The sequence below is a fragment of the Passer montanus genome, unplaced genomic scaffold, assembly GCF_014805655.1.
Source record: "Passer montanus isolate IOZ18808 unplaced genomic scaffold, ASM1480565v1 scaffold168, whole genome shotgun sequence".
NCBI lineage: Eukaryota > Metazoa > Chordata > Aves > Passeriformes > Passeridae > Passer > Passer montanus.
Window position 1 is genome coordinate 331751 of NW_024364048.1, and position 24952 is coordinate 356702.

At 59.9% G+C, this 24952-nt stretch overlaps 1 protein-coding gene across 1 annotated transcript; it reads right to left on the minus strand.

Moving 5' to 3' along the window:
- Positions 1-8036: 8036 nt before the first annotated feature.
- Positions 8037-23991, minus strand: PMP22 (peripheral myelin protein 22). The gene is made up of 5 exons (XM_039703755.1): positions 23856-23991; positions 22860-22960; positions 21788-21878; positions 13053-13193; positions 8037-9571 (listed from the first exon to the last, which is right to left on the minus strand). The coding sequence occupies exons 2-5, from the start codon at positions 22935-22937 to the stop codon at positions 9405-9407; spliced, it is 477 nt and encodes a 158-aa protein (XP_039559689.1). The 5' UTR covers positions 22938-22960; positions 23856-23991; the 3' UTR covers positions 8037-9404.
- Between the last annotated feature and the right edge of the window lie 961 nt (positions 23992-24952).

The window sequence follows — 24952 nt, forward strand, 5'->3', positions numbered from 1 at the left end:
CTCAATATGGGCAATATTCTTCCTGCTATTTGTTGTTTGGTCAGGACTTTTGTGTCAGGGACCCAGTTTTGTCCAGGGGACCCATTTCAGGGTGGGAGCTGGAAGGACGCTGGGCACAGGGTGGGAAGCACAGAAGGGAAATGCAGAGGTGAGGGGAACCTTCTCCTGGAGCACGGCTGAAGGCTCTTAGAGACACAACAGCACCACCAGCTTGTGGGCCAGCCCTGCCCAGCCTGCCCCATCCATAACGGGTGAGCTGCAGCAGGAGGCAGCTGCCAGGGGTCTCTGCTCCCGTGCCTCCAGCGAAGGGAATGAGCGCTACAAGGAGCAAAGCAGGTTTTGTCCATCCCCTTTCAAGGGGGATTCCCTCCGAGGGGCAAAGGTTGATTGTAACTAATGAGTGGAACTCTGAGCTGCAGCCTGGCTCAGCGCAGTCACAGCTCCTCTCCCGGTGGGTTTGAACTGAGCCAGCAGGAGCAGGGGCTCCCCTGGGCCATTCCTTGCACCCTGCAGGCTCATGGGCCCACACAGACATCCCCTCATGGGTGAGCCCAGACAGGCAGAAACTGGCTGTGCACTCCCCATCCAAATGGAAATTTGGCTGGAGACGTGTCACTGGAAATTACGGCTTTTGCAGGGAAAAAAAATCCCAACAAAACTATGATCAATCATTTGTTCCAATTTTCATTAAAAGCAAGAATTTTCATTAAAATAAATGTTGGTTACAGAAAAGCAGCTGTTTGTTTTGTTTTCTGTAACCAAAACCAGAAGGTTGCTCTTTAAAATGTTTTTGAAAAGCAGCTGCGTTGGTCAGCAAAGCAAAAACAAAAGGAAACTGTCGCAACGACTAAAATAAATGTTTTCCTCAGAACTTCCAAGAACATAAAGGGAAGACACGACTGGATTGTGGTGCCCTGGCTCTGCTACACATGCTGAGTGTTTGCAGCCCCTTCCTGCTCCGGGGAGGCTCAGCAGGATGGACAGCAGCTCTCCAGGAGCAGAGCCCTGCCCATGGCTCACCCTGCCTGTGGCTCTGCAGAGCAAACCCTGCCCGTGGCTCTCCAAACCCTGCCCGTGGCTCTCCCAGAGCAATCCCACCCCAGGACAGTGCCTGGACAGTGCAGGAATCCATCTGGAGCTGCTTCCCAGCCCACTCGCTGGAGCTGCTGCTGGGCAGGAGGGAGCTGGCTCTGGGCACAGCCAGGGCAGATCTCTGGGGATCCTGGGGATCCAGGACCCCCCCAGAGCAGGGTTCTCATCTCCCCCACCCGGGGCACAGCTCTGTCTGCCCCATGTCTCTCCAAGGCTGAGGGGGTGGTCAGGTCACTCCGAGAGACTTTGGCTGTGGCTTGCTTGGAGCATTTCAGCCACTGAGGAAAGGAAAAGGAAAGGGCAAAGGGGAAAGAGAATGAGGGAAGGGGATGGGAAGAATGGAAGGAAAAGGGGAGCAGAGGAGACGATCAAGATGTCTCTGTGGTTCTTAGGTTATTTATTGATTTTTCAATTTGGACAAACAAAGTGTCATTCAAAACCCAAACTCTTCCTCCTTAATGCGCCCTCACTGAATCAAGTTCTACAGCACTCAATTAACACATAAATAATTAAAACATTTCCAATGAAACGTTCTGTCCATAAGAAGCCCTCAATGTGTGAAGTGCAGGGCATTAATTCACACCCAGTTTTCTTAATGGACCTCGACCTTCGGCCTCGTGTCTGGCACAATGAAGTGGGAATTAATCCACCGTATTTCATGGGCTGTCAACTCATCCCACCCCCATGGAGCACAGCCCCCCCGAGGTCACCTGGATCTGTGGGGAGAGCAGCTGTGCATGGTGTCAGCTTTGGAGAGCTCTGGGGTCCCCTGCACGGGGTGCCCCAAGGCTCCAGGGGCACCAGGCCAAGCCTGGGACCACCTTCCCTGCAGCCTGGGCTTCACCAGCCCGGCTTTGGAGCACAGCTTGGGGATGCCCTTGCAGGGGAAGGCTGCCATCAGCCAGGGATGCAGGCTTGGGGTGCAGCCAGGCCAGCCCCAGGCACGCCTGGAGGGCTGGGAGGGCAGCAGGGACCCCTCTGCTCTCCAGCAGGGCCCTGGGTCTGTGGCCACCCCGGCAGGAGCACAGCTCCTGAGCCCTCAGCCCCTCATCGTGCAGGACATGGGGCCGTGCTCCTCTCCAGGCAGCAGCTCCACTCAGCAAAGGAAAAGATGCAAATTCTGTTACCCATCCCTCAAGGTTTGCTCCGTTGAAAATCAGATTTGGGCTTGGAACATGTCTGTGCTCCTGCACTTTGAGATGAGCTTTAATTAAGAGGTAAAATTATTAAAGCTGCAAGTTATTATAGCCTGAGGACCCCGGCCCAGTGATATGAAGCAGATGGTCCTGGGGCAAGCAAAAGCCCTTTAATAAAGAAGCGTTTGCAATTCATGAGCATTAATTATGTCCACTTCTCTCATTTTAAAATGTTCTGCTTGTCAGCCCTGGTATTGTGTGCAGAGCAAGCATGATGAATTAGGCAAACCCCTTCTGGTTCAAGACATATTCTTTGTGTGGTGAAAATTAAAAGTATTATCTCTCAGAAGATGGGGTGATTAGAATATTTAAGCACTTGGGGATCCCCACCCCTTGTCCCCCGTGCCCCAGCTCCCCCGGGCAGGTTTGGAGGGCACTGCTGGGATCCAGCAGTCCCAGGAGGCAGCAGGGGAAGCATCACTCAGCCCTGGCTGCTGTGGGGCACTGGGGATGCAGCAGGCAGAGGGATCCTGCAGCTCTGGCTGAATTCTGGCTGAATGCAGTACCTGGGTGCTGATCCCAGTTAAACTGGGAGGGCCAAGCCTATCTCAGTGGGACGAGAGAGAGCAGTTTGGGCAGAGCAGCAGGATGCCCAGCGAGGGCACTGCCCACCCCTGTGAAGCTCAAAGCCAAGGCACAAGTGCCTGGTGACCCTGGCACACCAGGAAATCCTGCAGATCCCTGGGAAGATGCCAGCCAGATTTACTCTTGTCATTTGCTTCCTCTCCTTGTTTCTCTTTGCTCTGAGCACTTGAAGAATTCACTGAGACCAACTAAAACCACCAATAATTCCTCCCACTGCCCTCAGCAAGGAGAAATTCCTTTTGCTGCTCTGATTCACAGCTAGAAGGTCTCTCCTTGCATTTCCTAGGTACAAATCTATGTTTCCCATACAGGGGAGTCTCAGACCATGCCTGATGTTCCAAGATACCCTTGTGTGGCCTGGAGCGAGAGTCACCTGCCCGGAATCCTTCACCCACTGCACACCTGCCTGCTGACACCCTTTGCTTTCCTAGACATTTCTTGGCTCTCCCATCTGCCCTTGGCTCTCCCATCTGCCCCACCACGACACTGCTGGATTGTCCCAGGCATCCATCAGAGAAGCCCAGGGCTGGATGAAATCTGCCCGAGCTCCCCGCAGAGCCCCAGCAAGGGCTGAGCACCAGGCTCTGGCAGGACACGAATCCACTCTGCAAATGAAGCAGTTCACCCCAAAAACCAACCCCACAGGCTGTGCTGAGCACAGTCTGAGCTGCTCCGTGTTCAAGAGAATCCTCAGCCACAAAGCTGCTGCTTTAAAGTAAAAATGCTCCTGGAATCCTTACGTGGAATAAGCAAAAGCAACGCCGGGTTTGGCTTTATTCCTCCAGCCCCGGGGAAAAGAGGAGGATGCGCTGGGAGCTCGTTCAGGGCAGGGATGACTCTGGCTGCCCAGACCCGGCTCTCCTGACAGCCGTGTCCCGTCAGGGAGTGTCTGGGAGGGCATTCCCTGTCCCGGCCAGCCCAGCGCGGCTCCGGGAGCGCAGCAGCTCCGGCCCGGCTGAGCGGGGCCCTGCCGCCCCCTCCCGCCGGGCTCGGGCTGGCTCTGCTCCGCTCCGCTCCGAACGCGGGGTTACTCGGGCTGCACGGCCCTGATTTATTCACAGGCACGCCAATAAAACATGCAGCCTTGTGGAGGCTGTGCGGCACGAGCGCCCGCGGGGCAGAAATCGCTGCCCCGAGCGCGCCAGGACAGCCCGAGGGGGCCGTGCCAGGCTGCCTGGCACTGCGGACATCCTCCCGCAGAGCAGGACGTCAGGCAGCCCTGCAGCATCACCAGCACACTTGGTGCTCCCGTTGGCATCCCTGCCCTGCCGAGGCCAGCCCTGCTGTCCCTCCGTGCCAGGCATGGCAGCTGGTGCCACAGCTGAGCCCAGAGCCCTGGGCACTGCTGCCCCCACGTGAAGATGTTCCAGCACCAGGACAGCTGCCCCAAGGGGGTCCCCAAGGTTTGCTCTGAGCCCCCTCAGGAAGAGGAGCAGGTGACCCTGCTGTGGGCTGGTGAACCCCAAACGTTGGTGGGGGCTCAGGGGGATCGGGGCAGGCCCCCGGGACAGGGGAGGGAAACAGAAATAATTTCTTCCACAGGTGTAGTGTAATTTACATATGCAAATATCCCTGGGCTTCCCTTGAGCCTGCCCAGCCTGCAAGGCCATCCCATGCTGCTTTCCCAGCCCGGCAGGGGCAGAGGACCCTCAAATCCCCCTCACACACCCCAAATCCCCATCACAACCTGTCCTGACCAAAGAAATGCCAGCACAGCTCAGCCCCGGCGATGCCAAAGGCAGCCTGGCCCTGCAGTGCTGGGTGGGGCTCACCAGGGGCTGGGGGAGAATTTGGGAACCCCCCGAGGAGCTGTCACAGTGCCAGAGTGGTGGGAACCCCCCTGAGGATTCAGGGGGCTGGCAACCCCCCTGAGGAGCTGCCCACCTTACAGGGCTGTCACAGCCTGGGGGACACTGGGAAATGCCACCCTGGGTTTGTCACAGCCCTGGGACATCAGGAAAGCCCCCCCGGGTCTGTCACAGCCCGGGGACAGTGGAAAGGCCACCCTGCAGGGCTGTCAGTGCCGGGCTCAGGAGCCTCCTGCCCCACCTGCTCCCGGGCTGAGCCGGGGTCAGGGGCAGCTCCAGGTCCCCCAGCACGCCCGGGGCTCTGGGGCAGGGCTGGGATGGCCCTGGGCTCAGGGGGGCTCTCATTAAGGGGAATAAGAGAGAAGCAGCAGCAGAGTTGGACACTGAGCACAAGGAAGGGGAGGTGGAGGTAATTCATTATCCCGGCCTCGCTCAGCCTATTAAACCCCCCATCCCCTCGGAGTGGGGCCCTGCCCTGCCCAGGGCAGATGGGAGCCCCCCAAGCCACCCCCAGGTGCTTCACGGTCAATTAGAGGGGAGCAGGGACAGGGGTTAAAGATTACACCAAGGGCCGGGCCGGGACACAGCAGGGCCCCTCTGCTCATCTATATCATAGACACTAATTTGGTTTAATTCACTTCAAAGGCTTTCCTGGGGGCTGTGGCGCACGCCGGGCTGGGATCTATTCCTCCCAAAAGGGGTTTGAAAGGGGCAGGGGCCTTTCTCTTGAAAGCAGCCCAGGGACAGAGCTTTGAGGTTTGATTTTCCTTTTTTAATTTTTTTTTTTTTTACAAGGGCTGCCTCCAAAGGCAGATAAGAGGGAGCCCTGGGAAATGAAAGCTGAAAAAGTGGATATGAAAGGAGACATGACCGACAAAGACTGTAATGAAGCAGTTAAAGGACTTTAAAATAAAGCCTCTCCCCACCCAGTGCCTGCAGAGAGCAATAAAACCATCCTGCAAAGTGCCAGCCAAAGATCCCCCCAGGAAAGCTCACCCTTGGGGAAAGCTAAATGTGCTGAATTATCCCCCAGGAAGCAAATAAACCAGGGACAACACGGAGCTTTTACCCTTTCATCAGCCCGGGGGAAGTGCCTTGCTCATGCTGGGAGCTTAGGGAGGCTGGAAAGGCAGGAACAGCCTCGGCGGTGGGGTGGGAGCAGAGGGTGGATCCAGAGCTGAGGATGGATCCAGAGCTGAGCCAGGACCCCGGGGTGGGAGCAGAGGGTGGATCCAGAGCAGAGGATGGATCCAGAGCTGAGCCAGGACCCCGGGGTGGGAGCAGAGGGTGGATCCAGAGCTGAGGATGGATCCAGAGCTCAGCCAGGAGCCCGGGGTGGGAGCAGAGGATGGATCCAGAGCTGGGCCAGGACCCCGGGGTGGGAGCAGAGGGTGGATCCCAGGGCTGGAGCAGCTCTGCCGCTGGGGTCTCACCTGAGCGGGCAGAGGGAATCCTTTCGCCCAGGTTTGGCTGCTGCAGCCCGCGCTGGGGCCGAGCCGTGTTCTGCCCGTATCCCGGGTCCCGTATCCCATATCCCGGGTCCCGTATCCAGGTCCCCCGGCACGGCTCGGTCCCGCACGGCCCGGCCCGGCCCGGCGCGGCTCCCCCGCGCTCCGGAGCGCTCTCGCTGCGGTATCCAGGTCCCCCGGGCAGGGCTCGGTCCCGCACGGCCCGGCCCGGCCCGGCGCGGCTCCCCCGCGCTCCGGAGCGCTCTCGCTGCGCGGGCCGGGGCCGCCCCCGCCCGGCCGGAGCGGGGCTGGAGCCGCAGCTGTGCCCGGGCACCCGCGGCTTCAATTCCCACCGTAATTTTTCAATTTACAAGGCAGTAAACGAAGGAGGGAGATGAGATTTGCTCAGCGCATTTTCCAGGAGTATTTACTGCAGAGAACGCCGCAAAAGCCATTTAAGCAATTGCTTTTATGACACAGCACACATTAAAGAAACTTCCCTAATAATTTTTTCACCCCTCTGCCGTTCGGTGCCGCGCTGCTGCTGTTGTGTTCTGCTCGCTGCTTTATGGGCTGCTCGGATTTTAATTGGGCTGTAGCCCCAGGGAGCGCTGAAATTCGGAGACTCATTTAGCTCCGAGTGCTCGCGGCTGATCGGGCAGGAAGGAGGGTCCTGCCCCAGTGCCGCTGGCACTCCGGGACTGCTCCGGCCGCGGGGAACACAGCACACGGGGAGGGGATGAACCCCAAACTGGGCTGGCAGTGCCACATCCCTGTGCAGAGGGACTGGGGAGGGATGAACCCCAAACTGGGCTGGCAGTGCCACATCCCTGTGCAGAGGGACTGGGGAGGGAGGGGATGAACCCCAAACTGGGCTGGCAGTGCCACATCCCTGTGCAGAGGGATTGGGGAGGGATGAATCCCAAACTGGGCTGGCAGTGCCACATCCCTGTGCAGAGGGACTGGGGAGGGATGAACCCCAAACTGGGCTGGCAGTGCCCACATCCCGTCTGTGTTTGTCCCCAGGTCCGTGTGTGTCCCCAATCCCGTGTGTGTCCCCAGGCCTATGTTTGTCCCCAATCCCGTGTGTGTCCCCAATCCCGTGTGTGTCCCCAGGCCTATGTTTGCCCCCAATCCCGTGTGTGTCCCCACTCCCGTGTGTGTCCCCAGTCCCGTGTGTGTCCCCAATCCCGTGTGTGTCCCCAATCCCGTGTGTGTCCCCAGGCCCGTCTGTTTTTGTCCCCAATCCCGCGTGTGTCCCCAATCCCGTGTGTGTCCCCAATCCCGTGCGTGTCCCCAATCCCGTCTGTTTTTGTCCCCAATCCCGTGTGTGTCCCCAGGCCCGGCGGGCTCGGGGGTCCCGCGGCCGCCGTTCCGTCCGTAGCCACCGGAGGGCGCCCGCGCTCCGCGCTCGGCCGGGACCGACGGGAAATAACGGGAAAAAATAACGGGGGATAACGGGGAAATAACGGGGGGAATAATGGGTAAATAACGGGAAATAACAGGGGGAGTAACGGGGGATAATGGGGAAATTACAGGGAAACAACGAGGGATAACGCGGGGAATAACGCAGGGGATAATGGGGAAATAACGGGAGATAACAGGGAAATAACGGGACAATGGGAGTATAATGTGGAAATAACGGGGGGATAACGGGGGATGACGCTGGAAATGGGCCAAGGAGGTGCCGAAGCACCCTGGTGCAGGGGTCACCCAGCAGCTCCCGTCCCCACCGAGCTGAGCTGTGTTTGCAGCCCCGGTGGAGAGCCAGGGAAACAGGATGGCCTTCGAGGTCCCTTGCAACACAACACTCTGTGATTCCATGATGCCATGGGATGGTGCCATGGGATGGCTGGGGGAGCAGAATCCAGCTCTAAACCCCCAAAACCCCAACAAGCAGAAGCACCTGAGTTATTCTGACTTTTATTTCATTGCTTCTTAGTCCACACAGTCGGTATAAAATCAGAAAAGCAAAGCAAAAAAAAAAAAAAAAAAAAAAAGTAGAACCCCAAAAAACCCTAAGATTAACCAAAAAAGCAACAGTGTCTGGAGTCCTCAGAGGCAGCCCGGGGTCTGTGCTGGTGCCTGTTCCATTCATGGCCAGACTCGTTGCTGACAGACAGAGGACTCACATCTCGCTCGGGTGCCAGAGCCCCACGGGCTCCAGCCAGAGCTGCTTCTGATCCTCTGCACCATGGAGGGGAAAAAGGAATCTTGGTTATAAATGCTTTATTAAAAATAATAGTAAGAGCAAATCTAAGTACAAAAGCAGTTATAGCTCATTTATATTACACAGAATTATTTCTCATTTCTAGCTTGGTTGTTTACCTCAAGGTCGTTAACTGAATTTCCAGTGACTAAGGTTAAATGGCGTAGCAGGGTAAGGAATGGTAAATAGATAGCACCATTTCATACATCTGGTATTGGATTTCAGGGACAGGCTGGGCTGGCTGCCTTCTCGGGGCAGTTTTGCTCCACGGCAAGGGCAGAGCACGCTCCAGGCTGGGAGCAGCAGCTCCCGGCGCTCGGCACAGCCCAGCCCGGCAGCCGAGCGAGGGGGCACGGCCCGGGCTGGATTGCAGCTCGGCCTAAGTGATTTAAAAGCCCAAATTCCCAGTGGGTGTGGCGGCAAGGCAGTGGGACTTAGGCACATAAGTCATTTAGGCACTTGGGGCAATCAAAGCCTTTGCTCCGAAATCCTTCAAACCTTTTGGAAGTGTCTCCCGTCAGATCTGGACGTGCCCTGTGGATCACAGCGTGTGGCAGGAGCAGGGCCCAGCCCTCCGGCTGCAGAGCCAGGCGTGGCTGATCCACGCCAGCCCAAAACCAGAGCTGGGGGCTCTCACGGGCTGGGACAGGGCAGGAGAGTTCAGCTCAAAGAGGATTTTGCACGAGAGAAAAATCACTGCGCTCTTGTTACACTGTTAGGAGTGAGAGTTCCTTAGGCACTTGCTTTAGGCTTTAAAACAGCGCATGGTCAACAGAAGCAAACAAGACTATGTACATATATGTAAAAAGTGTTATAAATAGGTTTTTTAAACCATAGATACTATATACATCTTCAATTAACAAGGAACCCTTTGAGTGTTTCCTCTGGGGGTCGGTTGGGTTTGGTTTGGATGGGAGGGTTTATTCCATTTTTTTTTGTTTTGTTTTTTTTTTTTTTGGTTTTTTGGTTAATTTTCTTTTCCGTTTTCTCGTCTATGCTCCCCCGCCTCCGTGTGCTGCGGGGCCGTGGCGGCCGCCCCGGTGACGCGGGGCCGCGTCCCGCGGCGTCACTCGCGCTTCCGCAGGATGACGTAGATGATGCCGCTGGCCAGGGCCAGGGGGAAGGCCAGCCACGCCAGGATGTAGGCGAAGCCGTAGGAGGTGTTTTCCGAGGCTTGGTGCCAGTCCGTGTGCCTCACTGTGAAGATGGCAGCGCCACTCATCACACACAGCCCTGCGGGGAGCACAGGGACAGTCAGTGGTGGCACGGGGACAGTCAGTGATGGCACAGGGACAGTCAGTGATGGCACAGGGACAGTCAGTGGTGGCACGGGGACAGTCAGTGATGGCATGGGGACAGTCAGTGGTGGCACAGGGACAGTCCCTGCTGGGACCCAGAGTCACACAGGACAGCAGCAGCACAGGAGCTGGCTTTGCTCTGCCCCCTGGATCCTCCTGTCCCCTGGGAGGTTTGAGGAGGGGGTGCTGTGGGCTCTGGCCTGGCAGCGATGTCTCTGCCACGCTCAGCAAGCAAAGCCAGAGGCTCTGGAGCAGACAAAGCTGGAGCATCACCTGGGCTAAGCCGTCCCTCAGGCAGCCCAGGGATGCTGCTCCAGACCAACCCTGCTCCCCTGGTGCCCTGTGTGAAACCCTGGCCTGAGCCACCTCCCTGCAGTGCTGCAGGAGGGCAGACAGAGCTGGGCCTTCAAGGCAAGGATTCTGTACCACCTCTCTAGGTGATAAAAAACACAAACCCAACGGGCCTCAGGATGCTCCAGCTGTGATCCCCCATCCTTCACAGCTGCACCAGGAGCTCAACTGCAAACCCCATTCCCAGCAAACCCCATTCCCAGGAAACCCTGGTCCCTGAAAACCCTGCTCCCCACAAACCCTGCTCCCCACAAACCCTGTTCCTTGAAACCCCAGCTCCCTGCAAACGCTCCGTGCCCATGGCTCGTCCCTCCTGCCCAGGCAGGGCCCGTGGGGTCCCCGGGGTGCCCAGCCCCGGTGGGCAGTGTTTAAGCCTTGTTGCAAACGCCCCACCAGGGGTGGGCACCGCCCGGAGCTCACACAAAGCCACCTCTATTCCCGCCCCAAACAAGCTCTTTGAGTCAATCCCTGTAGTTCCATTATCCAGTCGTGGGGCTGTTGTTGGAGCCGAGTTCCAAATCCCCTGCCCGGCCCTCAGGACCACCTACATTTCAGCACGGTGATATTTGAGCTGCAATTCCACTTGACACTGCTCCTTTTGTTCAGGGAAAGTGCACAAGTGGGAATTCACTTCATGAAGGCGCCGCTGGGGCAGTTTCCATTCTCCAAGCACGGGATCCAACTCCCACTGCCGCCAGGCACAGAGAGCACAGCCATTGTCTGGGGCACCGGGCACGGGCGTGTGGCCACCCAGTCACCTCCAGAGGGCCAGATACAGCGGCCATTGTCTGCCCAGGGGCTTGGCTGGCCAGAGGTGACGGCTACGACTGCACTTCTGGGGCACCTGCCCTGCTCTGGGCTGAGAGCACGCCGGGCAGGAGGCCCAGCTGCAGCCAGCTGCAAGCAGTGATGCACCCACCACCCCTGCAGGCCTGCCTTCGGGAGCCTTGCTCTGGCAGGTCAGGAGGACAAATGCTTCCTGACATTTGTTCCCAGGGTTTGTTCGTGCTGCAGCAGCCCCAGCCCGCAGAGGAACCAGGCTCCAGGGCAGGTGTTTGCAAACAGCTGTGGGATGAGGGCAGGACAGCCCTGGAGGCTGAGCCCCCCCTGCAGCCCACAGGGCAGCAGCTCTGGGGTGAGAGGGGTGGGAGGGAAGAGATGAAGGTGATGATGAGGAGGATGCAGGAGTGGGTCAGACCCCGAGAGGCCCAAAGCCACATCTCTGCCATGCTGAGCTACGAGGACATGTCCATGTCCCATGGATGTGCTGGACCCACCAAGGATGGAGGGGAGCCTTTGGGGGCCTTTTGATGGCCTTGAGCCCATCGGGACAAATCCAGCTGGGCTTTGGGGTGATTCCAAGCTCCGTGAAGGTGCTGGGGATGGTCCTGCCTGGCTGCTGCACCACAGGCCAGAGTGGCCTCACCCTGCCCTCGCTGGTGTCCCTGCAGTGGGTGCCAGCCCCTGCCTCTCAGGGCAGCACTGCCCAGCTGTGCCACCCAGCAGAGCCCAGGGCTGCTGCCCTGGCTCCCACAGCAGCAAGGAGACCAGAACAGGCTCAGCTCCAAAGCTGTCCCCCGCTCCTGCAGTGCTGGCACAGCCATGTCCTGTTTCCTACCAACAACCCTGACACTGAGGGCCACAAAGATCAAAAGTGCCCTGAGCCTCCTCCTGAGCCCTGGCCAGGGACAGGAGCAAGGATGGGCACCAGTGCCCAGCCCTGCACGGTGCCCCTGGCTCCAGAGCTGTGCCCACAGCTCCCCTGGCCACAGGGAATCTGGAGAGGAGGAGGACACACGTTTTCTGTCCTTCACACTGGCTGGGCATGGCGCTAACCCACAGCCCAGGGAGGCTGGGTCTGACCCTGCATGCCCTGGGGGCACCAGCACAGCACAGGAGGGCTGCAACCCCCTGCTCTCCTCCTCTGACAGTGGGGGCTCAGCAGCACCACTCAGGAGAGAGAAGCCTTCTGCTCCCAGGTCTATTAGAGAAGCTCTCACAGAGGTAATTGCAGTAATTGCATTATTAATGCCCATTTCCCCTCCTTGGCTCCATGGCTCCAAGGGGTTTCCATGCATCTCTTTTTCCAGAGATGGTGAACTGATCTGAACTCAGCACTGTGGCCAAGCAGATCCACTCAACATGGAATTCATGCCAATAAATCTTAGCTCTGCATTGTGCCAGGGTTTGGGAGTTGCTTAGAGGATGCCCAGAAAGTTTAAAGTCTAAGCTCAGTGAATGAGTTTTTCCGCTGATAAAATAGCAGGACCTCGGGTGGTTCTAGTTTAACATCTGAAGCTCCAGGAAAGAATCAGCCTCCTCCCCAGACACTCTGTCCTAATGCAGCCAGGACCTCAAAGCACCATTACATTTTTTAGCCTGAACTCTAGAAAATTCTCTCCACTGATTTCATATGTGGAAACATAAACAGAGCCAGTGGCTTTACAACATCAGAACCTGGGGAACTGCAGCCCAGGACGTGAGCTCTGGCTCCTTTCCAGCCCTGAGTTCTCAAAGAGTTAAAAATAGCAGCTGACAGTCCGAGTCAGAGCTCACCCTGCAGCTCCAGGTCTCTGTGCTCATGGGGAAAGCACCAGGCCCCCTCATGGCAAGTTTATAAATAATCACCGAGCCCTCTTTTGCCAAAACAGGATTGTCACGACTTTCCCCACCCCGCCAGCAGCTGTGGAAGCCTCACCCAGCCTGGTGAAGGCTCCAGAGCCAGCAGAGCCACTCTGGACACCCAACATCCCAGCCTGGGGAGCAGGCAGAGCTCTCCTTCCAGCACCCCTGTGATCTACTGCCCCAGCTGTGCCCCAGTGCTCTGCCACCTGTCCCTCCAGAGCCCCCTGGCTGGGGCAGAAACCCTCTTGTACCTTCCCTGTGCAAGGGCACAGGAGCTGGATCCCATCCTCAACACCCCCAAATTATTCATCCCCTTCCCTTCCCTTCCCTTCCCTTCCCTTCCCTTCCCCTCCCCTCCCAGGTGCCTCTCCCCCCTCCCGGCCCCTGCCCGCGGTGGCACTGGTGCCAGAGGCAGGGGGCAGTGCCACCGAGCCCCTCACCCGCCAGGATCTGGAACACTCCGGTGATGTAGAAGCGGCCGCCCTTGGTGAGCGTGAAGAGCTGGCAGAAGAACAGGAACAGCGACAGCACGCTGAAGATGACGGAGAGGATCATCATGGCTTGGACAGACTGCAGCCATTCTGGGGACAGACGGACACACAGACACCTCAGCGTGGGCACGTGGAGCCCCTGCATGCCCGTGGCCTTGCCACCAGCCCAGCCTGGCTCCTGCGGGCCTTGGGGGCAGCTGGGACTGTGCCCCAGCTCTGAGACCCCCAGCACAGGCACGCTGCCCTGGGATTTCATGGATCAGCTGCTGGAACACCACGGATCACAGGCCTGGGCACTGCCTCGGGAGCGTCTGCCACAGAGCAGAGCAGAGACAAACCCTGACCTGCAAAGGGCAGACAGAGCCTCTGTCCCCCAGCCCGGTGCCAGCCCTGGCTGCCCAGCTGTGCTGCAAACACCAAAGCCACCAGCACCAAGCCCTGGGACACCAGAGCCCAGCCCTGGCTGCCCAGCTGTGCTGCAAACACCAAAGCCACCAGCACCAAGCCCTGGGACACCAGAGCCCAGCCCTGGCTGCTGGGATGTGCTGCAAACACCAAAGCCACCAGCACCAAGCCCTGGGACACCCAGAGCTCTGCCCTGGCTGCTGGGATGTGCTGCAAACACCAAAGCCACCAGCACCAAGCCCTGGGACACCGGAGCCCAGCCCTGGCTGCTGGGATGTGCTGCAAACACCAAAGCCACCAGCACCAAGCCCTGGGACACCACGCTGGCCGAGCTCCGAGGGCAAGTAAACACACAGGAACCAGAACAGCCTCTGCCCTGTGGAGCTGAACCCTTTGGAAGTCCTCCCCAGCTGCCAAGCACAGCTGTGTCCCAGAGCACACCAGTTAAACCAGCCCGTGTGAGTCACTGCTCAGCTATTTCCAGGCTTAGTGGGTGTGTAAACTCCACGTAACAAAAATATAAATAAACAAGCAAAATGCAGCTCCATGCCGAGAGCTGCTGCAGCTTGGCAGAAAGAGGCAGTGCTCACAGATACCTCTGCCTTCCCCTTTGAAAGGTTTGAAATCAAAATGCAGGACTCAGTGCAGGTAAAGTGAGGCACAAGCCACCCCGTGAAAGGCAGAAAAACCCTGCTTGGGGCTGGATCCTCAGATGGGATTGGGCAGCACTGAAGCCTCAGACTCAGCCCCATGTTCCTGCCACACTTTTACTCACAGCAATTTCAGTCCCCTGCTGCTCCCAGGAAATCCCAGGGTGGATTTCACTGCAATGTGCACCCACAATGTCCAGTGGAATTCCCCCATCTCAGGTGGCCAGGCAGGGAAACCCCCCTGCTTCAGCCCCACCTGCGCCTTCAGCTCCGGGAACGGGACGAGGCAGCTCCAGCACCACCAACATCATCCTAAATCCTTGCTCAGATCCGACCTCCCAGTGGCTGGAGGATGTGCAGGGCTGAGCTGCACCTCCCTCCATCCCTCAGCACACACAGGGCTCCCATCCCATCCCAGTTCGGGAAGCTGGGCTCTCCCCTCGCCCCTTCCCAGCTCCGGGCACGGCTGAGCCAGAGCCAAGCCCTGCAGGACCAGAGAGCCAAGGACCAGAAAGCCAAGGACCAGAAAGACAAGGACCAGAAAGCCAAGGACCAGAGAGCCAAGGACCAGAGAGCCGAGTCCTTTGTGATGCAAAGGCCACGGGATCCGGCCGAGAGGAGCCTTTGCTGCGAGGTGGATGCTCCCACTGCTGGTTATTTTAGGAGAGGGCTGTCTAGACGGAAAGCTGAGCTGAGCTGAGCTGCCCTTTAATTGCATCCGCCTCCCCTGCCCGGTTTTTGGTTCTGAATGCAAATGATTTACAGGGGCTTTGCAAATCCCATTGTAATAAAGAGCCGTGTCAGAGGCACAGAAAGGCGGCGTGAGGGGGGAGCCCACCGTGGCCAGAGGGTTTGGGCAGCCAGCCTGGGAGCAGGGAAATCAGGAGATGATCCCACAGGCCGGAGCTCTGAGCTCACATCCAGCCTGTGCTGACTTTTGCTGTCCTCCTTTGTGAAAACAAAGGGCAGGATCCCAGCCCAGGGCTGCGAGCGAGTTCCAGAGCTCCATGAACTCCACAGCAGCCCAGAGACTCCAGCAGGATTAGGACAGCCAATTGCCTGTAATACATTGAAAACCACCCCTAGAACTGCAGGTGGGGTTTCTACCTGCTCTGCCCCACGTGCCTTTAACCCTTTGCTGTTGGTGCCGTGTCCAGCCCTCGGGATCCCAAACACAGCAAGTTTCCCAGAGCTGCAGCTGGGCTGTCAGCACTGTTTACTCCCAGGCTGTTATTTGTGGTTTCCCCTGGGCAGCAGGCTGGTTATCCCATTTTCCCCCTGCATCTCTTCAGCTCTGTGTTTATATCTTTGTTCTTCAGGAGGAAGGAGAAAAGGAAGCAGCGTGGAAAGGACAGATAACAGCCTGCCCGCCGCTTCCGGAGCCGACCCCGGGGGTTACAGCCCTGTCAGCAGCCAGCCACAAAGCAAGAAGTTCCTACAAAGCAAATTTGAATTGTCCTTTAAATTCTGCAGGCCCTGATGTGCTCACAGCACCACTTACAACAGCAGGGAGAAGACTTCAGCCCTGGCAAGGTAAAGACCATGTTTCACTGCCCTAAAATCCAGCAGGAAAGGAAGAAACCCAGAGCAGGAATTGCAGCTGAGTCTCCCAGAGAGGCAGCAGCCAGCGCAGCCCCTGGCAGCAGAGCCCCAGCCCTGCGTGCAGGGAGGTTTTGTGCCCTGACAGCACTGACAGGGCAGGGGAAACGTGCCCTGGGCCAGGAGCAGAGGCTTGGAAGGACAGGCACTGCCCCCAGGGTTAATTCACACCTCCCACGCCCTCTTTGGCCCCAGCCAAGGAGGAAAAACAAAGTGAAGACACTTAGAGCACTCAGCTTATCCAGTGCTGTAAGAGCTCCCTAAATGAGTGCTGGGCACTGAAAACCCCTCCGTGCTGGGATCTGCAGCTGATGGAACGTGCTGCAGATGGAGCTTTCCCTTTGCCAAGAGTGTACGCTCTGTACATTTCAAAAGCAACCACTTCTGCGGAAGAAAACATCCATTAGGGAGGTAACTGTAGCACATAACACAGCCAGAGCTGGAGGGGGGAAATTCACATCCCCAGCTGTAAAAGCTGCTGCTCCCGTGCTGCCAGTTAAATCTCAGCAGGGTCAGGAGCAGCACGGGTGCAAAGGAGAAGCCAGGTTTTCTGAGCAGAGTTTCTCCAGAGCACACTCTCAGGTGTCACAGCCAGACCAAGATCCTGAGCCCAGCTCAATCCTCCCCTCTGAGGAGGCCAGGTTGCAGCAGAAGGCTGGGGCTTGCAGTGGTTTTGACATTCAAACACCCCCAAGAGGCTTGGGAAGGGGTGAACTGGGGAAGCAGAAACACCAGCTCAGCTGCAGCACTCTGGGCCCCCAGGGTCAGAAAAGCTCTGGTGCCTGTGGGGCTGCTCTGCCCTGCCCTGCCCCTCAGCCCAGGGCTGCAGGAACAGCTCTCCTGCTCTGCTGGGGACAGTTTTCCTGCTGGGACCCCTGTCCTGTCCTGCTGGAATACTTCTCCTGCCCTCCAGGACCCCTCTCCTGCCCTGCAGGGCCCCTCCTCCCCTCTGCCAGCCGGGGCACGGCGCTGTCCCAGGGATGTCCCAGGGCAGTCCCATCCAGGACAATCCCATCCAGGGCAGCCTTGTCCTGCTGTGGCCCAGCCAGACACTCCTGCTGCTCCCTTCCAGAGCTCCCATCTCCACGCCCTGGGAGCCATCCCGCTGTGCTGGATCCAGGATCCTGCAAATCCCAGGGGCAAAGGGGGCTCTGAAGATCTCCCAGGGTGTTGGGGGGGTGAGCAGGAGGGAAGCCCTGGGGCTGCAGGGAGGCAGGGACTGAACACAGTGCCCCGAGTCCTCCAAGGCCTCCTGCTCCTCTGCTGAGCTTCTTCAGACGGAGATGAACCCCTCAAACCTCTCAGATCTTCTCCTCCTCGTTTCCTCTCGGCTCTCCTCCCTCTCCTTCTCCTTGAAGCTGCATCCAAGAAGTCCAGGGGCCAGGCCATGCAGAGCTCTCCAGAGCGGCCACGCTCCGACATCCAGGGCAGCTCACATCCCGCAGAGGCACTCCCGAGGCACTCACTTCTTCTGGGGCAGCACAAAGCTGCTGGCACCACCAAAAACTCCTTCCAACAGCTCCACAAAGCCCAAGGCAGCTCCTTTCCCTCGTCGTGGTGGCTCTGACCTCCTGCTGGCCTGTGCTGAGGGGCAGATCCATGGTTCCATGCCCAGATCCTCCAGGGCTCCAGGGATGGCCGGTCCAGGCAGCAGGAATGGGCAGCAGTGTGCCTTGGCCACACACCTGGGGCAGGGTCACTCAGCCTGCGCCCACAGGGACATCCCAGGGGTCACCAAGGCCAAAAAATGCAGGTGGAAGGGTTTTCCAGCAGCACGCTCTGCAGGGGACACCCCCAGCCCTTCTTCTGGTTTGACAGTCATCCTTTGCTGCCTTCTTCCTCCCATTCCTCCATGGGCCACAACACGAGTATGGCAGGGAAGGCTGTCTGAGCCCCCTCCCACAGAAAAAATGGGAGCCAAAGACATCTGGAGCAGCTGAGAAAAAAACAGCACCAGCTCCCAACCTCTCCTTATCAGATGCTCTTCCTAAGAAGAGCAAGCAACAATAAAAAATTGGCTTTAAGCAGAGGAAATCCCTTTCCTATTGAAAGCAAGGAAGTTATGGGACAAACTCCTCTGAAATATACAATATTCTCTTGGAATAGGAGATTTTTAGATTTTAGGAGTAAATTCTTTACCCAGAAGGAAGTGAGGCCCTGGCACAGGGTGCCCAGAGCAGCTGGGGCTGCCCCTGGATCCCTGGCAGTGCCCAAGGCCAGGCTGGACACTGGGGCTGGAGCACCTGGGACAGTGGGAGGTGTCACTGCCCAGGGGTGGCACTGGATGGGGTTTAAGGTCCCTCCAACCCAAACCATCTGGGATCCTATGGATGCCCCTCAGGTGATTCCAGATCACCAAGGGAGGAGTTTCAGTCCCCCAGGCTGGCAGAGAGGGTTCAGCCCTGGCCGAGTTAAGGCAGTGTCACCCATTATTAACAAAGTTAATAAAATCTGCTCTGGGCAGCCAGCTGGGCTTTGCTTGTGGCCACCACATCAGCAACCCAGCGTGGGCACACAGTGCCCTGGCACTCAGTGATCGGGCACCTCCCAAGGTGCAGGGGTTCCTTTAACACAGCCCCAAACCAGCCTCCTGTGGACGAGCCAGCACAGGAGAAGCTGTGAGAAGCCAAGGGGAGAAACATCTCCTGCTGCTGCAGAAGGGTGGGGATCCCCATGGACCCCTGTTCCTCCCCCTTCCAGCACTCCCGCCACAACCAGAGCAGGATGCAGCAGAAAAGCCATCCTTCCTGCACAGAGCACCCAGCTGAGGGAAGAAAAGGCCATTTTTGGAGGGAAAAGCATGGCAGCCTGGAGGTCTGGGCTGGAATCTCCTGCAGAGCACTTGCCGGGCCCGCTGGCACGCGGCCCTGCCGACCCACAGGCCCGCACTCCGGGCCGAATTCCTCAGATAAATCCCTTCCAGGAATGTCTGACAGCGCAAACCAAGCAAAGATTGCAACATTTTTTCCATAGTTCTCGGCCTCTTGAAGAAAAAAAAAGCATTATCTAGCAGCAGATGCAAGAATCAAAGCGCCAAGCGGGAGCGGGAATGCGCCTGCGGCTCCGGCTGGGACCTCGCACCCCGCCACGGGAACTGGGAGGTGGGAGCTCAGCCCCCAGCCCAGCCATGCCCAGGGGCTGCTGGAGTGCTGTGTGCCCAGCCCTGGCACTGCTCCTTCCCCAGGAGGCTCTGCAGGGTGAGGAGCACAGCCCAGAGCCTGCCCAGGGCAAACCACAGCAAATCCTGCTGGCACCTGGATTTAAAATTCTGCCTCTCCAGAAGGTGGGCATCCACACCAGGGTCACTAAGGAAAGGTGTGACAGGACAGGGGAGGCTCAGCTGGGACCAAAGGGGCACCTCAGCATCACCACCCCCCAAAATCCCCACCTGTGATGAGCACAGGTGACCCTGCACCATCTAATTCCCAAATTCCACTCACTGAGTCCCACTGCCTTCTGAAAAGAGAAGAAGAAATAACCACATCCCAGAGGCCACCGTGATGGCCAGAGCAAAACCTGCCCCCCCGTAAAGGCTGAATTCTGCCAAAATTCCCAAGGAGGATTCCTTGCTGTTCCCCAGAGCACTTGGCCCTCCAGGATTAACCATTCAGTACCATCCTGGCACAGGAAAATGCATTCTTATGGCTCCCTGGAGCTCACAGCCTCTGCTCTGAGAGCTGTGACCAAGGATGGCCTGTGGCATTTGTATGGGATGGTTCCTAATTTTGAAAATAAGCATATTCCTAGGAGAGGGGGTGAGGATGAGGCAGGAGCCACGCGTGAGCCTGGCAGGGGGCTCTGGCACTGTGTCCTTGCCCTGTGACTCCCTGCTGCCCCAGAGAGTGGCTGACAGCAGCTCCTGCAGCAGGGACAGCGAGGGGGGACCTGCTGGAAAGGAGACCACGTGGCATCCTTGTTGTTTTTACATTTTAGATGTAGACCCTACATAAGCCCAGGAAATATCCTTTGATTTCATGTTCCTACAGCAGGGGTGGGCTCTGGACCCAGCATCCAGGGTCCCACAGGATGAAAGCAGGACCTCAGCAGCACTGCTCCCACACCCTGGCCGCAGGGGAATGGGGCACAGGCTTTGTCCAAGCAAAGCCCCTGGTCCTGGTGCCAGAGCAGAGCCTTTGGATAACTGAGAGCTGTGAACTTCTGCTCACAGAGCAGCTCACTGGGGCACTTCATCCCAGAATCCCAGACTGGTTTGGGTTGGAAGGGACGTTAGAGATGGACTCATCCCACCCCACCTGCCACTGCACCAGGGCTGTCACCCCAGCTCAGCTGCATTTTCAACAGGATCATTGTGGCTATTGTCCCTTAATGATGAAAAATCAGCGCTGGAAAGGCTCCAGAGGCTCTGGGAACGGGCAGAGGACACTCCCAGCCCGCAGGACCGCCGGGTGTGCAGAAACCACCCAAGCCCCGTTGGGACAGGGCCCCCTCAGCCCTGCCAGCCCGGCAGAGCGTCCTGTAAACATCCAGAACCAGCGGGGCGGGCTTGAAAAGCCAAAGATTTGGGGAGGCTTTAGAGGCTCCGGAGCTGCCGGGGGCAAGCGCTGCCTTTCACGCCAAGCGGGGGCTCAGCAGTTTCGCAGCTCGCATGACTGGCGCTGAAGCGGGGCTGCCGACGCTGCGACAGCCCCGGCTGCGACAGCCCCCGGCTGCGACAGCCCCCGGCTGCGACAGCCCCCGGCCCCGGGGCTCCGTGCCCGGGACGCGAGCCAGCCGCTCCCGCTGGCCCCGACACCAGCAGGCGTCAGCAGAGACCGGCGCTGGGCTGGGAGCGCCGGGGAAACCAGGGCTGGGGACAGCGGCGACAGCGCGGGGACACGGCCGGGCACCGCTAACACACGGGGAAACCAGGGCTGGGGACAGCGGCGACAGCGCGGGGACACGGCAGGGCACCGCTAACACGCGTGGTGCGCTGCCAAGGATGGGGACTCTGATGGGCATCTCCAAAAGCCCTCTGACAGCCCCCGGCACTGAGGGACCCTCCGGGAGCACGGAATGCTCCCCGGGTGGCTGTGCCCCTCCCCAGGCCCGTGTGGCACCGCTGTGCCCGTGTCCCCGTGACGGCGCTGGGACTCACGGCTGCTGGGGTTTGCACTTTGCACTGGGACAATCTCTTCTCCCAGGAAAGCACAAGCCAGGCTAACAAAACAAATGCTGGCCCCAGCACCGCTGGTATTAGCTCTGTCTTCCAGGGAAACTGAGACACGGGCTCGCCCAACTCTCCGACACGGATTTTGTGTCCCTGGTGCCACCGGTCACCCTGGGAACTGCGTGTCACGGTGTCTCAGCACTGTCCTCCCCTGCTGACCTCAGCAAACCAGTCAGGGGTGATGTCACGCAGTGTGACATCAGCCTTCACCCAGCTGGGCCCCGGGTGGCCGTGCAGGGGCAGGGGATGCAGGGCACAGCCCCCAGAGACCACCCAGGGCCAGGGCTGCGCCCAAACCTCAGCCTGTGCCAGCGCCAAACCAGGACAGGTCTCCAGGCAGGGGGCAGGGGTGTCCTCAGAGCCCCGTGTGCATCCTCCAAACCCCCCGCGAGCAGAGCAAGAGGGAGCTGTGCCAAAAACAGCCCCGGAGTCCCCAGCAGGGTGACGGGAAGGAGCACCTCGTGTTTGTGCATTCCAGAAGATAAACGTGCTGATAACAGGAGACCCCGAAAGAGCACACGCCAGGGCAGCTGAGCGTGCCGCCCTGCCCTGGCTGCCAGGGGCTGCCCCAGCCCGCGGCAGAGCCATGGCCAGCGGCTCCAGCCCCCGTCCTGAGCCCCATCACAGCTTCAGGGACTGGGAGGGGACGGGGAGCAGCCCCCCATGCCGGGCCAGCCCTGTGTCCCCACACCGGGACACAGCAGAGCAGGCAGGGGGATGGGGAAAGGAAAATCCGAGGAGGAATCCCAAACAACCCGGGTGGCAAATCCCTCTTGATTCCACAGGTGCCGGGGGGAGAACGAACACGGCAGAGGGAGCAGCCCTGATCCCGGGGGCACATCCCCGATCCCGGGGGCACTCACCGTTGGAGGAGGATGCCAGGCACTGGAAGTGGCTGCCGGAGGTGCAGTTCTGCCACAGGTCTGCGGCGTGCTCGCCGTTCACCAGCCATTGCTGCGGACAGACACAGCCCGTGAGCAGGAGAGCCCCCCCGGCCGCGTCCCCCCCGGGCCCGGCACCGAGCACCGCAGCCCCCGCCCGCCCGCCAGGCGCTCCCAGGGACACGCTTTTCCGTGGAGAGGGGTTTGGAAAGTCAGTCCCGGTGTTTGCTTTAACCGCTTTAGCCCCGCGGCGCAGGAACAGAAGCTCTTTATGCGCTCTAAGCGCGGAGCGAGTCCCGCGGGGCCGCGCTCCCCTCCCCTGGCCGCCTGGCCGGGATTTTTGAATGCTTCCACGTGATTCCTAACGGCTCGGAAGAGTTCTGTAACGTTTTCCGTGACTGTTACCGCAAAAAGAAAAAAAAAATTAAAGAAAAAGAAAAAAACAAACCGGGAAAGAAGCCCCTGGTGAAGCAAGCTTGGGAGCCAGCAGCTCCACAGAGCTGCCCTAAAGCCAAGCGCGGCCTCTCCCCAGCAGCTGACGTGTTCGCTGGGCTGCAGCCCGGGACAGTGCTGGGAAGCCTCGGTGCTCATCCAGCCCTCGCTGCTCACTCAGATCCAGCCTTGGAAGCCGGGTCAGGAAAAAGAGGCTGTGCCTCACTGCCAGCCCCCGAGGAGGAGAGCTGGGCAGGGGGAGTGCAGTGCTGGGCTCTGCTCGGCCTGGCTGCTCTGCTCCTGGAGCTCACTTAGCAGGTGGAGCTCCCTCATGAAAGGGGAGAGCAGCATCACCCCAAAGGAGGGGATTTGGGGTGCTCCGCGGCTGGGGAGGATGAGGAGATGGTTTCCATCAGCCCTCGTGTCTCTGTACCAACGTGGACGCCCTGAGCACCACCACAGAACACAGCCAAGCGTCCCACCAGCTTCCCCTGGCAGCACAAACCCCCAAATTCCCAAATCCCACCAGCACCCCGCCAGTAAAGGCTTCCTGCAAACAGCCAGGCTGTAAACCCAGCCCCAAACAGGAATCCCCGCGGCCCGGAGCAGGGCCCGTACTCACGCTGACGATGGTGGACACGAAGAGCAGCACCAGCACGGTGACGTGCAGCACGATGATCCCCAGCAGCAGCAGCAGCATCTTGGCGGCGGTGGAGGGCAGAGCTGCAGCGGGACAGGGGTGATGCTGAGTGCGTGTGTCTGTCTGTCCGTGCGTCTGTCCGGGGGCAGCAGGAGCGCTCCGCTCGGCCCCGCCCGGCGCAGGGGATGCTGCCGGCGCAGTGCCCGGCGCTCGGGTTCTCTCCGCGGGCCCCGCCGGCGGAGAGGGGTCCGAGAGCTCTGCCTGCTCCCCGATATCCCCCGAGGGCCCCCCGAGACCTTCCCCCGAGCCTGCTCTCCCTGTGCCACCGGGGGGCTCCTCCCAGTCCCCTCCCCGGGGACCTTCAGAGGGGGGCGGTCCCCAAGGGGCTCCCCCGGCCCCTCTCCCCGAGGGGGCTCCGCTGCCCCTCTCCCAAGGGAATGCGCTCTCGGAGGGCTCCGCTGCCCCTCTCCCAGGGGAATGTGCTCCCGGCCCCGCCCGGCGGGAGGGCTCGGGCCCGGCTCATCGCACCCGAGGGGCTGCCCCGGCCCCGCTCCGGGGGAAAGGGGGGCGGTGGTGCCTTGCCCACCCACCCTTGGGAGCAGTGTGGGTGATCCTGCCGGCCCCCAGCCCAGGGGGAATTTTACCGGGCTCATCAGCCCCGGAGAGAGGGCAAGGGGCGGGGAGCGGGGGGCGTCAGCCCCTGCCCCTCCAGCGCACTGGGCTACCAGGGCCCCTCTTCTCCGGGGCTGCCCTCAGCCCATCTCCCCCCGGCTCCCCCGGCAGAGGCTCTCCTGGAGCTGGGGGGGACTTTCCCCAGCCCGTCTCCCCCTCGGTGGGGCGGGAGGGGGCTGCCCTGACCCCTCTCTCCCTTGGAGAGCCCCCAGAGCGGGGGTGCCGCTCCCCCCCCTCGGCTGCGGCCCCCGGCGGGTGTCCCCAGCCCAGCTCCGGCTGTGGCGGTTCCCGGCGCTCCGTACTCACATCGCGGCGGAGCGGAGCGCGCTGGCGGCGGCGGAGCGGGCGCGGAGCGGAGCGGGCGGCGGCGCTGTCAAGTTTCCCCTTTAACCGGGGCCACCGCCCCGTTTGCGTCTGCGGCTCGGGGAGGGCTCAGCCGCCGCCCGCCGCCCTCCTATAAACGGGGCAGCGCCCGGCCCCGGCCCTCCGCCCCCCCGGGAACCGGCACCGAGCCGCTGCCTTGCCGGGACGCGGCTCCCGCCCCACAACGAGGGGACTGAGGGGACAGGAGAGGAGCAGCCGCTGCCAGGCAGCCCTGCAGCCAGGCGGGGGGAGCTGGCCGTGCCCGCTCTCCGAGCCCCCCGGGCGGGCCGGGGCACCGAGCTCGGCACATCGGGGTCCCCTCGCCCGGCCCAGGGGGTGTGCAGCCCCCCTGGGTGAGAACCGTGGCACAGGGTTTGGGGAACGAGCATCTGGCTGAGCTGAAGGGATTCAGCGCTTGGAGTCGACCTTCTTTAGCACTCGAGAGCCAAATTGGGCAGAACTGAGAAACTTTTCAGTAGACAGAGGGTGCGATTTTCCACAGCTCTGGAGAACACTCAGAGTTAGGGCTGTTCTGCCTGGAGAAGGCTCCAGAGAGAGCTCAGAGCCCTTCCAGTACCTAAAGGGGCTCTGGGAGAGCTGGAGAGGGACTGGGGACAAGGCATGGAGGGACAGGACAGGACACAGGGAATGGTTCCCACTGCCAGAGGGAAGGGTTAGGTGGGACACTGAGCAGAAATTGTTCCTTGGCAGGGTGGGCAGGCCCTGGCACAGGGTGCCCAGAGCAGCTGGGGCTGCCCCTGGATCCCTGGCAGTGCCCGAGGCCAGGCTGGACACTGGGGCTGGGAGCACCTGGGGCAGTGGGAGGTGTCCCTGCCATGGCAGGGGTGGCACTGGGTGGGCTCTGAGGTCCCCTCCAACCCAAACCCTTCTGGGATCCTGTGACCCAGGTGCTCGGGAGGGAAGGGGTGGCTGCGCTGCCGCCCTCGCTCATTCCTCGAGCGCAGCCAATGTGTTCAAACACCCCCCCACACACACAGAGTGCACCCCCAGCTCCCGAATAACCCCGCCAGGAGACCTGC